This window comes from Populus trichocarpa, chromosome 16 (assembly GCF_000002775.5).
Source record: "Populus trichocarpa isolate Nisqually-1 chromosome 16, P.trichocarpa_v4.1, whole genome shotgun sequence".
NCBI classification, from domain to species: domain Eukaryota; kingdom Viridiplantae; phylum Streptophyta; class Magnoliopsida; order Malpighiales; family Salicaceae; genus Populus; species Populus trichocarpa.
The window spans coordinates 6,523,292-6,540,045 of NC_037300.2; the positions used below are offsets into that span (position 1 = coordinate 6,523,292).

Genomic DNA, 16,754 nt, shown 5'->3' on the forward strand with positions numbered 1-16,754 from the left:
GAAACCAAGTGTCATAGAAGAATTGAACCTCATCGAGGCACCTTCCATGGAACTTTTCTAGAATTTAGGTTAAGTTCAATAAATCCAATATAGATTCAAAGACCATTTACTAACATGCTTTATCAATAATTAGTAATAGGTTATGATCAAGAGTGACCAATCTTAGCATTATTAAATCTTAGCACTATTAAATCACCAAGTGTTATCTAAAAATAATAACTAGGAGTGGAAAATATGAACCAAAGCATAGAATGGTTAGGTTTAACCTTCAACCTAGGGTTTAACTTACTTCAGTAGACCCACCATCAACCTGTAAATATACCACTGGTAGATTAGGCACCACAAATTATTAGTAATTTAAGACAAGACTAGTAATGTAATTTACCTCAAGTGAGATACTTTAAGATGATAATATCTTTCTTTTAGTATAATCAGTCTTTTACCATAGATCTCTACTGACCAGTTAGGGTATCTAGTAACTATAATACTAAGTGGCGACTCATTTATAAAGATTAGACCTTCCCCCCTCTCAAACATTTAAAAAGCTTTTCCTCTAAACTTAAGGAAAAAAGGTGCAACATAAAGCTTAATGGGCTTTATAATAATTTCTCATCCAAGACTCATGCATAACTTAAATGAGATCTTTCCCAACCATGCCATTGTTGGAACCCGAAAATAAGAAGAATAAATAAGAGGCTTAGAAGGATACCTCACTAATGAAATTCTCTTGATTGTTACCTAATAAAAATGGATCTTGATATGAAAGTGATTAGAGAAAACCAAGCATGAGATTTTGTATAGATTAATTAAGTCCCATAATGTTTTATATATACATTTCCATCCCAGTCATGTGGGGTTATTTTACATTTAACTAAATATTTTTCCCTTCTATATGCTTTATCAATCATTTTATTGCTTTTGTTAAGTGTTAGTAATTTATTTTATTTTTATTACTTTATCAATCATGATTTAGTCATGATATGATATGGTACCTCACATGTTTGGGGGCATCGGGTTCTTTGATTTGATTAGGACTAAAGTTTAATATCATAGGGTTTTATTTATTTAAGACTAATACTTCCAAACGCTTAGGAAATTTTTCCTTGGAAAACTCTAGTTAAATGTGTGCTAATATTGGGTTATCCAAGTTCTCCATATCAACGGAGTCATGCGCTCTTTTATACTTAGATAGGTGGCCTTTTAATTCAAGGGTATAAAGTAGTAATTTTATCTTTAAAAAAAAATTATCAAAAGTTTTATAATTTAAAATATTAAAAAATAAAATAAAATAAATTATCTCTGATATCTTTCATCTTATTTTTTATTTATCCAAACAAAGAAAATAAAATGATTTTCCATTCATCTCATTTTTGAACCCCTTATCTTTCCTCCCACTTTCCTTCCCCTCTCACAATTTTCCCAAACACAATATATCGGAGAGAAATCAGCTGCCACTTGGCTTAGGGTCCCCGAAATCACTAGATGCCAAGCACTCAGGTGACGTAGCAATAATTCGTGGCTCAGTATTGTCCGAGTAAGATAAGAGAAGGCCGAATCTATTGGTTGGCTGGTGCTTTTTTTTCTTTTCTTTTTTATCTCTCGAAGTAACTAACTGGAAGAATCTTCTTGTCTGAGATGCAGAATGAATATTCAAGTTAGCAGCATCAGTAGTACCATAACAAGAACACAGCAAAAAGCATCATCATCATCTCGAAAACCACCTTTCTGTTCCAGTAGAAAGCCTCAAGATCCCAAAGAAAATGGTGACACCAATGGTACGTCCCGTTAATTATAAGTTTTATTATTATAGTAATTTATATAAATGAAAGTTTTGTTATGTTCTTTCTTTCTTTTCTTGGTTTTAGTTAATTGTTTATGCTAGTTAGATTTAGTTAAGGTTTCGGCTGCTTTATGTAGGAACAGGACAGTTAGTGTCTTTGATATTTGTTCAATTCCCTTTTCCCAATTGTGATTTCTGTATTTATTCAAAAGATGTACTTCCCAGTGTTCAACTAGCAACATTGTCGATTTCTTGCCAGAACCCTGTGTTCTTTTTAGATAAACAACAGGCCACTTTCACAATGGTACATGCTTCTATCAGCTGCTCATTCTCCCTGCTCCGTGGTTTAGAGATAATGGGCATCCGATCAAATGAACTTGAGAAAATAGAACTGTTAACTAACAGTGGCTCCATTTTTTCAGCAAATTAGATGCATTTCATGAAACTGAAAGCATTATCCAAAATAGTAGAACATGTGTGTACTATGAGGTTGTGTTCTACCACTGGCATACAGTATGATTTCCTAGTCTTGTTTCTATGACTAATTTCATTCTGTGTCGTCAAGTAAATTCTGTCTTTGAATAACAGAACTGCAGTTTACGATGTCTTTGTTTGTATGTTCTGCTTGATCGTTAGTCAGATGTTTTTTAAAATCTTGAAGCTGGTGTTTTGAGCTTGAGATTAGATATTTGATAACATAATTGCTTTTCCACCCAGGGTAATTATGTTAGTTTCTTCAAGGATAGGGTGCTTACCTTGGCAAGGCTAGTTCAGATATCTGACTTGTTTATATACCGAGGTTGATGATTCTGTAGGATGGGAAGAGGGGTTGAGGGCTTCCAAATAAGTGCATAATTTCAATGTTTTTACTCGCCACTCAGCTTTCAAAACATGAAGCTGAGGCAATGTCACCATCATCTTAATTGCAAAGTATGTTCATTCTGTCATTTCAAACTCCTTGTTAAATTTGTAGTCAGTAGGACATTTGTACCTTTTCCATTGTGATTGCTCTGTTTAGAGGTCCCATGTGGAACTGAAAACTCTTACATCCCTCTGGTTTCATTTGCTCTACTCGTGAAGTGGAACACTGAAAAGAAAAAAGAAGAGAAATCATGAAATAGGAAATGCCTACCAACTTTCCAGCTTTTCCAAAATAAGGAAAGATCAGCTGCTTACTGCTCACGAAAATATTTGACCTCCACTTATAGTCAAGTCATCCCCTCATCTTTCTATCTCCTATTCATCAAATTTATGGCTTTACCGAAGGTTGGCATTGCTAGAGTTGAGATAGTAGAGTGGATCCAATATATGACCATTGCACTAAATTTTTTCACTGACAAAGCTTAGCCCATCATTTACTTGGAATAGTCATGAAGATAGTTATCAAGCTACTTCACGGCATCCTTTTAGCTAGCTTGATCTGTAGCTTTTTTTTAAGGTCTGTAGTATTGATAACTAGCACTTGCAAGTGACATTCCTTAAAGTTACTATCCTGCTTCAGGTGCTCGTTGTCAATCAGTTAGCAATGTGAATAAGAGCAATGTATAGGCAAAGGCAGGAGGGGTAAGAAAGCAAGCTTGTGTAAGGGAAAGACGATAAAATTCTAGCAGAGAAAGCCTTACAAACTGATGAATTTTTCTTCTTAGGTATAACTCTTTTGGCTTTTTAGGTTCCATAATCCATAGAATAAATGTAAGGCTGAATCATCAAATCATGCCTTTTACACTTTGGATATGTCATTGATATATGTATATGTAAGGGGAAAATGAGATTTTAGTCAGTCATGTCTAAACACTGGCTGAACTTCTCCTCCAACGCATCCTTGAATATCATACAGTTGTCTGTGATGTAAAACTAATGTCCCACCATATCATAAATATTCCCTCAGCGAGGCTACATTTTATTTACATATATATGTTTGTGTTATTGCTGTTGCAAGGTCTTTATTTTGACATTTTTCTTCTGTCATTTGAGCACAATGTAAAGTTTTAAAGTATTTGACTGCATTGGAGAAGCTTGTAAAAGATTGCATTACAAATTTACGACCATAGTCACATAATTAGGTATGTGTCTTCTGTTGAACAAAATGAAATGGTTAGTTCCACATGCATGATCATCAACTTTGAACAATTTACACTCTCTGCTGCTACCCAATGACAAATCTCATGCCAACATTATTTAATGAACTTCCCTCAGGTGATAAATTCTCAACAGACTGGGACAAGGCGTGGTCTAACTTCAGGAAGAAAGGGAAAAAAGCATTCTTCTCTCAGTTCTCTCCAAACAAGTACGTGACCTGGAATCCTAAGCGCTCGAACTACCCACTGTCTGAAGAAGTTGATCCCATCAAGAGAGCAGAGAGGTCAAACCTCAGGTTATGGACCAGCCCAGAGTTTACTCTAGTGGGGGCGATTATAATTGTCACGTTTCTTTTGGTTTACACCATTGTTGTACCATCTAAGTGATTCTACTTAATTCCAGTTACTCTCGTAGAAAGCAGGTGCTGTTCTTTAAGGATACGAGGGAGGGAGCAGACAGGAAAATGAGTGTAAGGGATGGAGATATAAATCATAACTTGTGAGTAAATGCCTCCATCTCCAATACTTTTTTCTTCTTCTCGAGTGTAAAACTTTCGTATGTATTCGAATTAAGATAATTCCAGTCATTAATTGGAGATCAAAAATGAGAAATGGGCAGCAAATGAATGACATTGTGAATCTTTGATCCTGTATTGGTTCTGTTGGGGGACATTCGAGCTGTTGATTCTGAAAAGGAACATTTTTAGGAAATCTCTTTTTTCTCCTTTTCCCTTTATTAGTTTTGATGGTTAAGTACGCTGGGTGAATCTAATATTCTAGAATACTCTCATAAAACCTTGTTCTGTGGCTGGGCATAAGGGAGGAATGAGAACAGAAGTTCCCTGTAGATTTACTCACTAACAAGGAATATTTTTCTCAAATAAGATACTTGTTTCTTGAGAATTTGTGTTAAAGGAAGGATCTTTTTAGGAAAAATGAGGTTTGATTCATCATTAATTCTCTGCCCTTACCATTCCTCTGTTATCGGTGCTAGACCATTCTTGACAGTGCAAGCGCACAGCCACAGCACCAAGGTTGACAGATGACAAGCAAATATCACTGGAGAAGCCTGGGATGATGAATTGAGAAGTTGGCCTTATGTCAGAGGTCTTCTATATGTTAGCTCGATGGATGGCATGACTTTCTCTTCGTCCGTTATCATGTCTGAGCGCTTCAGTTCGTGGAAGAATAAAATAAACCCTACATTCATCAATAAGTTTGCCGCTAATATTGCAGTCAATCTAACCCAGTGAGACTTGCCATGGCTGCATCCCACTATACATCCACTTCTTTGTGTTCCCTTCATCATAAGAACACTTCGTTGTGTCTGCTCTTCTACGTACAAGGACTTTTGGAGTCATTTTCAAAGGGGACAAGAAAACTTAGAAGGTAACCAATTATATACGAAATTGAAGTCCTTACGTTGAAATGGCTAAAAAAAAAAACTTTAGACCCTGTATGGTCATATGATGCACAGAACTTGACTTCGTGGCTTTGTTTTGCTTAGTAAAGCCATCAGAATAGTGTTTACAATGTTGGATCTATAGAGTTCTTCCTGGTCACCTTATCAACAACAGGGGCAGATCCGCAACCGTACCAGACAGAACAATTTGGTGCATGAAGATGTCGGACTATTTTACATAAAAACCGACACAATTTACAAGTCTGCAATCAGTATCATAATCATTTGAAATTGTTGATATCAAAGATTAACAATAAGATTTCTTGCAAATTAGGTTTAAGCATTGTATATCTTTATTAGTACTGAAATATTCGTTATGTTGCAGACCCCGCAGGCATGGCGACTAAAAGTCGATTCAAATTCTCTCTGACGTAAAAGCTAGAATATGTGCATATATATACCCCCATCGATCCCTCCTCTCCTGTCAGTAACTCCGAAGTTTCTGCCTTTACTCGTTTATTTTCTATCACAGACCAAATTTGTTCTTTCTGTGCCAAATTGCTTGCTGAGTTCTCTCTCCAAAACTATGAAGTAGCTAGCTGTCACAGTCTTAGGCACGAGGGCGCGCCAACTTAAACATTGCTGGAGTTACAGCACCATGCATAGTCAATGACAGATTCAACAGCAGTGTGTATCGGTGTGTGCGAGCAACGGGGTTCATGTTTAGCACGATTTCTGATTTGAATGGTAGGTTGTCCAAAGTATGCAGCAACACAACAACACTGCCAGAATGGGTTTTGGCAAGTTGGCTTATGGTTTGATTGGTTTAAGACCAAGGCAACTTGTTGCGGGTTAGGCAGTTTTCATCATTTATTAGCATTTGGTTGTCTTGGGTGAAAATTGTCCAGATTTGTTTTGGGAGATAGTTTATTTGTAGCTTTTGTATTTTCTTTATAATATAGATAGGCCAAAGAGTTGTGTAGCATGCAGTGATAATTGTGCATTGCACACATAAAGACTTTTGTGTATTCCTTTGTTAAAGGTTAATAAAGGTTGGGATTGTTTCTTGTAATACTTGTGCTTTTGTATTCTGTTTCTTTACTTGTGTTGCATTTATTTGTCTATAATCAACAAGAGATTAGGGGGAAGACTTTTAGGTGTGTGAAACACTTAAATTATAGGATAAACACGAGTTAAATTGGGAGAAAGGTTAAGTCTAGTAAGGGAACTAGACTGCTGCATAAGGCTACAAAAATTTTGATGAAAAATTTTACCCTGTGATAATTGGTATTATAGCTTGGTTGGTTCTGATATTTTCGATCCTAAGTTTCATATGCCAATGGAAACGATTCGGGAGAGACTGACATGTTTGGAAAATCTTATTGGTTATATTACAGAGGATGGAGATCATTCCATCAATGACAGACTTTAGTTCACTATTGAAATGGCAAAAAAGATTGTTGGGTAGTATGTGAAACTTGCGGCAAACATGGGTCATAAGTTGCAGGGTTTTAAGGATGATGTTTCTGCCTTAAAAAAGGCATTGGCAAACACTATAAGTGGCAGTGGCACTTCTAAGCCGAAGTTGTCAAAGCCGAAGACTTTTGATGGTGTGCAAAGTTCCAAGGAACTAGAGAACTTTCTGTGGGATATGGAACAATATTTTAGTGTTGCGAAGATTGATAGGGGTGGACAAATGAATATCATCGTTATGTACTTGATGGGTGATGCTAAATTATGGTGGCGAACCAGGATTAAAGAAGATTTGAATGTTGGGCATCCTAAGATTGAGACTTGGGAACGTTTGAAACAAGAACTAAAAGAACAATTCTTATTGAATAACACGTCTTAGCTGGTACATGTGGACTTGAAGAAGTTAAAGCAGGACAGATTGTTAAGGGAGTATGTGAAAGAATTTAGTTCCTTGATCCTTGATATTGAGAATATGTCAGAGGATGACAGATTATTCAATTTTCTGTCTAGTTACAGCCCTAGACGCAAACAGAGTTGCGTTGACAAAAAGTAATGGATTTGTCTTTCGTTATTTTTATCGCAGATGGTCTGGTTGATTTCAATAGTTTTGCTAGAGATGGTTCTAATGTAGGCCCCTCGAAGTCCAAAATAAAGGATGAAAGGGAAGAAAAAAAAGAAAAAATAAAAAGTTCACTCTTGGAGGGTTTGAACCTGTTGTTTCCAAGGATAAAGGGAAACAAGTTGAAGGGCAGGGAAAGAAGTCTAAACCAAATACAGGTTGTTTTATCTATGATGGACCATATTATACAAGGAAATGCCTGAAGAAGGAAAAACTTAATACTATTCTGGTTAATGACGGTGAAAGGGAAGAAACAGTCACACACGTCAACCCGATTCGTGTGTTGAATTGTTTGGTCGCTAAGTTAAAGGATTCGGTGGATAAATCCAACCTTGTGGAAGAGGATCTGGTGCTACCTGACATACTGAGGTAATGAAAGTTAGGTGTGGAAAATACCCTTATGTACGTGATAATTAGGGTTAATGGCAAAGATGTTACTTTTATGTTGGACTCAAGTGCTACGAACATGTTTGTTTCTAGTCGACTAGTGCCACAACTTGGTTTACGATTAAGAAACAACTATACCACAATAAAGGTAGTGAATGCCAAAGCACATCGGATAGTTGGAAGGGCATATGGTGTACCAATAGTTATGGACAAATGGAATGGAAAACATGATTTGTTTTGGTGGTAATGTTGGATGACTTCGATATCATTCTTAGGAAAAATTTTCTAAGGAAAGCCAAGATTGCCTTGCTATCATATTTGAATGGTATTTTGATTAACAATGAATTGTGTTTATGTTTGGTGTCTTGTTGTGAAATTATGCAGGCTGAAAGCAACAAAAAGGGCAATAACATGATCTAGGTCATGGCAATGGATAAAGTGTTATGGAAAAAGGGTGAAGTTTTTTTAGCATCGGCAATATGTGAGGACTCTAGCCCGTGTGGAATGGTATCGGGTCCTATTTCCAAATCTTTAGCTAAATATGAAGATGTCATGCCTTTAAAGTTGTCGTAGGAACTTCCCTTTGGGAGGGTTGTTGATCATAGGATTGATCTAGTGCCTAGTGTAGTGCCACCATCGCAGCCCCCATACAGAATATCGTTAAGGGAATTGGTTGAATTGAGAAGACAATTGGACAAGTCGATCGATGTTGGGTTCATTCATCCCTTCAAGGCTTTATATGGTGCTCCGATATTGTTCTAAAAGAAGGCAAATGACAGTCTTCGCATGTGTGTTGACTATCGTGCATTGAATAAAGTGACAATAAAGAACAACTACTTGGTGCCTTTGATACAAAATCTTATGGACAAGTTTGTCTTTACAAAGCTGGATTTGAGGTTTGGTTATTTGCAAATGATAATTGATGATGGAGATGAGCACAAGACAACGTGCGTGATGAGGTTTGGTGCTTATGAGTTTTTAGTTATATTGTTTGGTTTGACAAATATGCTACAAAGTTTTGTAATATGATGAATGATATGCTTTATGAATACTTAGATAACATTGATGTAGTGTATATGGATGACATTGTTATTTACTATGGATGATCATGTAGCATATTTGTCTCAAGTGCTAAGCAACCTTCGAGAGCATAAATTGTTTGTAAAAAAGGAGAAATGTGAGTTTGATTGTACAAAGATTATGTTTCTAGGACATTTAGTGAGTGTGGGTCAAGTGAGGATGGACTCGAAAAAAGTGCAAGTCATATTGTTGGAGATGGGGTCATTTTTAGGTTTAGCCAACTACTATCTTTAATTCATTGAAGGGTACAACAAGAAGGAAACCTTATTGTCTGATTTGTTAAAGAAAAACAAGAGGTGGGATTGATCTGACGAGTGTCAGCAAGCATTCGATAAGCTAAAAATGGCAGTAATGTCTGAACCAGTAATGAAGTTTCCAGATTTTTTGATGTCATTCAAAGTCTATATTGATGCTTCAGATAGGGCTGTTGGTGGTGTACTGGTGTAGGATAGTCATCTAATGGCATTTGAAAGTCGAAAACTAAATGAGGCAGAACAAAATTACTTTACGCATGAGAAGGAAATGACAATAGTGGTTCACTGCCTTAGAGTTTAGAGGGTTTATCTGTTGGGGGTGAGATTTATAGTAAGGAAAAATAATATTGCTAATACTTTCTTCAATACTCAGAAAAAGTTGTCACGACAGCAAGCATAGTGGCAGGAGTTCTTGGCAGAATACGATTTTGTTTAAGAACACAAGTCGGGGCAACATAATTTGGTTGCGTATGCTCTTAGTAGGCGTGAGGTGCTTACTATAATGTTTTCCATTGTGATGGTGGAATCATACATACTGGACAAATTGAAGCAAGCTATCGAGGAAGATGCAGTTTATACTAAGTTAATTGACCTCATACGAGATGGGACTATACAGAGGTATTAGCTAGAAGAAAGGGCCTTCTACATGCAAAAAAGAGTCGTATCTATGTTCCAAATAGAAGGCCAAGGAAGCATTTGTTGATGGAAACATATGCATTGCTAAAATTGATGTTGGGTTATTTTACAAGAATGTTGTGATGTACTTTGGGGTTTCATCTGACATTGTGAGTGATCGTGATGTGTGGTTCACTAGGAGATTCTGAATTGCTCTATTTGGTTTAATGGGCACAAGGCTGAAATTCTCTACTATTAACCACCCACAGACCAATAGACAAATAGAAAGAGTAAATGCTTTAATGAAGGAATTCTTGAGGCATTATATGACAATGACTCAATAAAGTTGGCTTGAGATGCTAGATAACACTTATTTTTATTATAACCTCCATAAGTCATCAGTCATGAATGTAAGCCTGTTTGAATTGGTGTTGGGATGCTCAACCTTAAACCACCAGCTGAGGTAGCAGTACAGAAGTCATGGGAAGGAATCCTACTGCGTACAAGTTTGACAAGGAAAGGCAAGAGTTATTTGAATATGCTCAGGCCAGCTTACGTAAGGCAGACGAATGTGTGCAAAAATATGAAAATCTAAAACAAAGACCACTGGAGTTTGAGAAAGGTGATATGGTGTTGCTGAAATTGACCCCTCAAATTTGGAAGAAGACAATTGGGAAAAATCAGCATCGAGGACTAGTGCCAAGGTATGATGGATCATTTGAGATAAAAGAAAAGGTAGAAATTGTTGCCTACATATTGAAGCTGTTAGAGAAACCAAAGTTTCACCCTACATTTTATGTCAGTTATTTGAAGCCTTTTCATGATGATCAAGAGGATCTGGGAGGAGTAAGTCAAAGAAGGCTCAGACGAGGGTGTCAGACTCTTCAAGTGGGGATGGTTTGTCACAGTCTTAAGCGCGAGGGCGTGCCAACATAAACACTACTAAAGTTACAGCAGCATGCATGAGAACTGACAGATTCATAAGCAATATTGACACGATCAAAAGATTGATGTCTTATCTCAAGTGTAGGAGTGTCGAAATAATAAATAAACCGGCAAGACCAGTGTCGAACCACAGAGAGGTGAACTATATAAATTACAAATAATGTATATTTAATAAAACAAAGAGTTTATAAGAATTTTATGGGATATTGATGTAAGGATTAAACAATGATAAAACAATTGTCAAAGTTAGAGGATCCACTAATGGTATTTCAAATAAGTATAGTATAAACTCTTTTTATTACTTAACTGGAAACCACACACAAAGGAGGTTCCAAATGGATTATAAATTGTTAACATTGTTAACATGATTACATTAGTTATCTTATTAGAATAATGTTAATACTTGTAAATGTTGTCAGGTATTCATGATGTTAATTTATATTAACAACAAATCAAGTTCCTTTCATAACACGGGTGTCGGTTATACCATACAGTTGGTTATGAAAGGATCAAGTATTTGTTGTACCAAGGGTTAAACAACATAAATCTAGATTAACCATTTAACAAGCAAAGTATTAAGAGTGAATAAGATAACAAATACAAAACATGTTAATATCAAACATTAAAGTCCATGTTGAGTTTACACTATACTTATTCTTACACCATTAGTGTAACCTTTTCATCTTGACATAATAAACTTAGCTAAATATAATGAAGAAGAGAAACATAAATAAAAAAACATAAGAACATAAGTATAGTAAAGGAAATGAAAAGCATAAACAAGAAATTAAGGAAAATATAACATGAAATAAAACTTAAACATTACAAAAATATAAATAAAGAAATAAAGAGCATGATCTTGATCTGAAAACCAAGATGCCTAAATGCATGGCAAATGCCTCCTTTTATAGGCCAAAATTCAGAACTATTGATTTGATGACTAATTATTGAGTGGGTAGCCACCTCATGACTTGGTAACAATTATTATCTTCTTGTCTGCAGCAAACATCATTGCTAACATCAGAATTTGAACATATAGTCCTCATGAAAGTTCTGGGAAATTGACTCATCTTTCCAACAAAATGAGAATGAGGTCATTTGGACTTCTAGAACTCGAGATATAGGCTGAACACTGAATAGTGTCTGGGCTGCAGGACAGATTCCGACTTCTCCGTTGTTGCTACCATTTGAACTCGAAAATGGCACTTTTAAATCTTGGACTTTCATGAAAGTTTTAGGCCTATGTCTTAGTTTTCCATACATATAAACCAAACCTAAATCCAAGTTCTACAACTCCAGTTATGATCCAATAACCGAATGGTGTTCCAGTTTGGACTGAACCAGCATCTCTTTTCTAAGCTTAGCTCTCTCTTTGTCTTCTCAATTTCAGTAGTTAAACTCATCAATCAATCCTTTGATTTATGTGATAGGCCTGCATTTAAGATGAATATTTACCATAAATTAAAGGTATCTTATATTATTAGACATGTCATTATAAAACATGATATAGTTGAGTTATTGATACTTCAAGTGCAAAATAATGATATAAAACCTTGATAAAAATACACTTTTAAGTACTAATCACACCCCCCCCAACCAGCTTATTACTAGTCCCTAGTAATCAAAGCGTTAAAATAGAAAAATAATTTGCAAGTTCCACAAAGCCAGGCATTCATCATTTAACTTTCATTAATTTATCCAAATAAACAAACTCTCATTAAATTTATATATCTGCTTCATACTTCTTAAATAAGATATTAATAAACCTTTCTTTTGTGCTCAATATATCAACACATAGTTATGGGGCTTTACTTGGAAGAAACAAAATTTTGTTTTAATGTTTAAGGTTAACTTCCTTAGGTTGGGATTATTATCTTTTGTTTTTTTTTTTAAAATATATATACATATAACTTAAAACACAATGCATCTTTAACCCATGTAACGAGCTTTAGGCTAATGACTCCCGGGCTAGTTGATCTTAGGGCATTAGGTGTTGAGACATCCCTTCGAGCTTAGTAACTTGGGTTGTAGATATTGATACGTAGATGGTGCAATGTTTGATTCCCTTAAGCTTTTCTCCTTAACCCATGTAACAAGCACTGGGCCAATAGCTCCCAAGTCAGTTGACTTGAGGGTATTAGGTGTTAAAACACCTCTTCGGGCTTAATTGTTTAGGTTAGGGAGGCTACGAAACCAAACTTATCTACGTTTTTATTATAATCAATATTATCAATTTGTTTTTGTTTTTGTTTTTGTTTTTGTTTAAATTATATACTATCCATTTCTCTTAGTTGTTACCTTTAACAAAAAAAACATAAATAATATAATAATTCAATGTGCAACCCACAATCATATGTTAAAGTGTGTGTGTGAAAATGAAGGTTTAAAAATACTTGTTAAATGAGTATATGAGCATAATCAAGTGATAACAATGCAAGAGTTTGTAAACTTGAATATTTCAAGAAGTATTCTGATAGACCTTGTTAAGAATGTTTACTAAGATGCGTCTCAAGAGTCACTAAAGTCACTAAAATTCCTTTTTTACTCTGTCATCCTAGTAACAACAGTTTTGCAAATGGTTTTAATAATAGAAAACACAGTTAGTTAATTAATTTTTTTTTAATATCAACTATTACCCTCTCCCCCCAACCAAACCGAGACATTGTCCTCAATGTCCTAAGGTAGAAAGATAGAGTATAGAAGACATCACCTGAAACAACGAACACTAACAAACCTGAAACACACTTAAACAAATATAAGAAACAAAAAAACACAATAATAAAACCAAAAAACACAAAGTTTTTACAAACAAAGGCGTAAATCCAATCTAAGCTTTTTACGGCTGTCCATGGTTGACATTTACTCCCCCTTTTCCTTATAAATAGTCGGCACTCCCCTCCCTTTTTTGTTAAAATTTTTCTTGTTAATTCATTGCCCCCAAGTGTTTATTTTACCTACAAACCCTTAATCTTGGAAGGGTTCTTGAAATTTTGGTGTTTCTCTCTTGATTTGCAAGAATGAAATACAAAAACTTTCTCTTTTCTTTCCTTATGGTTGCTGCATATTTTTGGTGAGGAGATGAGTATTTATACTCTATAATTTCTCTTATTTGCACTTAGGCCCCATTTTCTTCAAGTGTATTATTTTTTATAATCAAGCTATACTTCTTTTCATTTTTTATAACTTCACCTCAGAACTTTTAGTTTAGCTTATTTTCCTCAATTTAATCCAATCCTCAACATTTTCAGGTTAATTTATAATGTCTCAAAATATTTTGCCCAAAAATTTATATCCCAAAAATTTCTTAATTCTCATTTTTTTATTTAACCCTATGAATGAATTTCTTCGCTTTATTTCCATTTAGTTAGTTTGTAATTTATGCAACCTTATTTTCCTGGGATTTACAGGTTAACACTCCTTCTTTATATTTTCTCTATTGCTATTTCAATTTAAATAAATTATTAAACTATTTTGTTATTTTAATTTCCAATTTTAATTTACTTGATTAGATAATTTTATAAAGTTTATATTTTATAAATTTCAAACTTAGTAACACTTATTGATAAAATTTTAAAAATACATATATTCAAATAAAAAGAAATAAGAATACATACACTTAAATAGAAAAAAAAAAAAAAAAAAAAGCACCCATGCACTATTGAAAATAAAGTAAAATACATTATAACCCTAACCTTATAAATTAATAACCTTTATAAAATAATATTTTTTATCCGTCCTTAGGACCAATATGGTAAATTAACAATTCGCTAAGTTTATAAGATAATACATTTAAAAAAAATGCATGTCCCCACTTGATATATAAATTAATAATCTCTTTATACATCAAAATTATATATATATATATATATATATATATATATATATATAATGCAATTAGGAAGCCTTTATAAAATATAACTCCAATGTTACTTGTTTTCTCTTGACATTAATGTATGCTTGAACCTCATTATCTAACTTTTTTTAATGTATTAAAAGGCTTTGATGTAGTATTTTTGTATTGTAAGAGAAAATTATGCAATTCAGTTGTTGCTTTGAGTTCACCTTTGCACAGGATAATCTCTAGCACATACCTATCTTCTTCAACTTTATCTTCTATATCATTTTTTATTATGTTGTTAATAATTTATTTGTTATTCAACAACTTTAAAGTTTGATTTCTTTACATCTTTGAGATGTAAAGCCATTACATTTAGTCTAATTATTTGTGATACTATATGTTATTTTTATTGATGTTTTTGTTTGACTTAATATTTATAAAATATATTAATTAAGTAGACAAGGAGTGTAATTTTAATTTGTTAAAGAAATGGATAAATTCATGACTTCTATTTAATAAAACTAATTACATTCATGAACTTATTAGTTAAGAAAATATATAGAATAATAATAATTTATAATTCGATAATTAGATAGTCTTTGTATAATCACAACAAATTATACATGTATTAATTTTAATATTTAAAGAAATAATAAAATATTACCTTGATATATTATTTCTATTATTATTTAATAAATTATTAATTTATCAATTAAATAATATCAATATCAAAAATTTTAATTTATAGAGATTTAACTATATTAGCTAACATATCAAAACGATGATGTGTAATGAGTGTGAATTTAACAAAGTTTAATATAAGCATTTAATTTGAAAAAAAAAACTAAAAAACTACACATTCAAATAACAAAAATAAAATTTGATGCGCTCAAATATAAAAAATTAAAAAGATTGCATCCAAAATTATCATTAACTCATACTCTAAAACTTATTACCTCTAGCTAGAATTATTAAGAATATAATAAATTTCAAGTTTCATACAGAATATTGGAGCTGTTCAACTGGAACATAAATTCAAAGGAGAGAGAAGAGGAAGCAGTACCCAATCCATTTGTTATGTTCTATTAATTAAGGTTTAATTCGCTCTAGAATATCATGTCAGGACTCAGGAGGATCTCCTGCCACTGTGCGCGGAACTATAGTTTTAAAACTCGGCCTAGGCTGACGGGTCGATCCGGGATTCGGCTGACTCGAGGCTCGAACCGGGCCGGGTTGAAGAAAAAATAGGAAAAGTCATAACCTGATATGACCCGGCAGGTTGACCCGGTGACCCGGTTGACCTGGCAAAACCGGGTTGCAACCCTTGACTTTTGTTTTTTTACTAAAACGACATCGTTTTGATTCTTTTTTAAAATAGAGGTTGACCCCGGTGACCCGGTCAAAATCCAGAACCCGAGTTTTGAACCGGGCCGGGTTTAAAAACTATGCGTGGAACACAAAAATTACTAGAAACAAAATCTAATCATACACCCCAGTCAAATCTAGATTTTGACATACGGATTGCCTATTTATTTAATGAAGTATTTTGAATATTAAAATAATTTTTTTATTTTATTTAAAAAAAATTGTTTAATATAAATATATGATCTAAAACCATAAAAAAAAAATTAATTTTACCATCATCCATTTAAAATTTAAAAAACATGCAATACCAAACGAGGGCCAAAAGAAATGCAACAATTACACTAATAAATAAAACATAAAATAAATGTACTTGATAGTCTTATAATTATGAACCAACGCTAGATAAGTAATAGAAACTAAATGTATGATGGAGCTAATATTTCATGACGGAAAAAAAAAGTTGTGTTGGTGATAAAAAAACATAGAGACTAAACAAAATAATTTGTAGCAATCAACAATGTTTTGTGAGGAAAGATACAGTGCTTTTGCCACATAATTTAGCTTTTCTGTTAATAAAAAGCAAAAACATTACAAAGCTAAATTCTCTACCAACTTTATATTAAAAAAATTGACAAAGATAATTTTGGAAGGAAAAAAACCCATGAGAAAAAACATTGTAGCAATTGACAATGTTTTGTAAGGAAAACTACAGTGTTTTCCCCAATACAATCGACAAAGATAATTTTAGAAAGAATCATAAAAAAAAAACCATTTAGAGAAATACTGTAGCAATTACAGTGTTTTGTGAGGAAAACAACAACGCTTTCCCTATATGATTTAGTTTTATTGTAATTATAATTTTTAACCAACTCAATATTAAAAAAAATCGACAAAGATAATTTTAAAAAAAAATCATAA

At 33.6% G+C, this 16,754-nt stretch overlaps 1 protein-coding gene across 1 annotated transcript; it reads left to right on the forward strand.

Moving 5' to 3' along the window:
- The first annotated feature begins 1,568 nt into the window (after positions 1-1,568).
- LOC7467600 (uncharacterized) lies at positions 1,569-4,507 on the forward strand. Its single transcript, XM_002322810.4, has 2 exons — positions 1,569-1,775; positions 3,977-4,507. Exons 1-2 carry the CDS (start codon positions 1,643-1,645, stop codon positions 4,243-4,245), a joined length of 402 nt encoding a protein of 133 aa, XP_002322846.2. The 5' UTR covers positions 1,569-1,642; the 3' UTR covers positions 4,246-4,507.
- Positions 4,508-16,754: the final 12,247 nt, after the last annotated feature.

Excerpts from the sequence above, each read along its gene's own strand:
- LOC7467600 (XM_002322810.4), top strand. The coding sequence starts at position 1,643 with ATGAATATTCAAGTTAGCAGCATCAGTAGTACCATAACAAGAACACAG. Across the intron at positions 1,776-3,976 it reads AGAAAATGGTGACACCAATG|GTGATAAATTCTCAACAGAC; the intron begins GTACGTCCCGTT and ends AACTTCCCTCAG.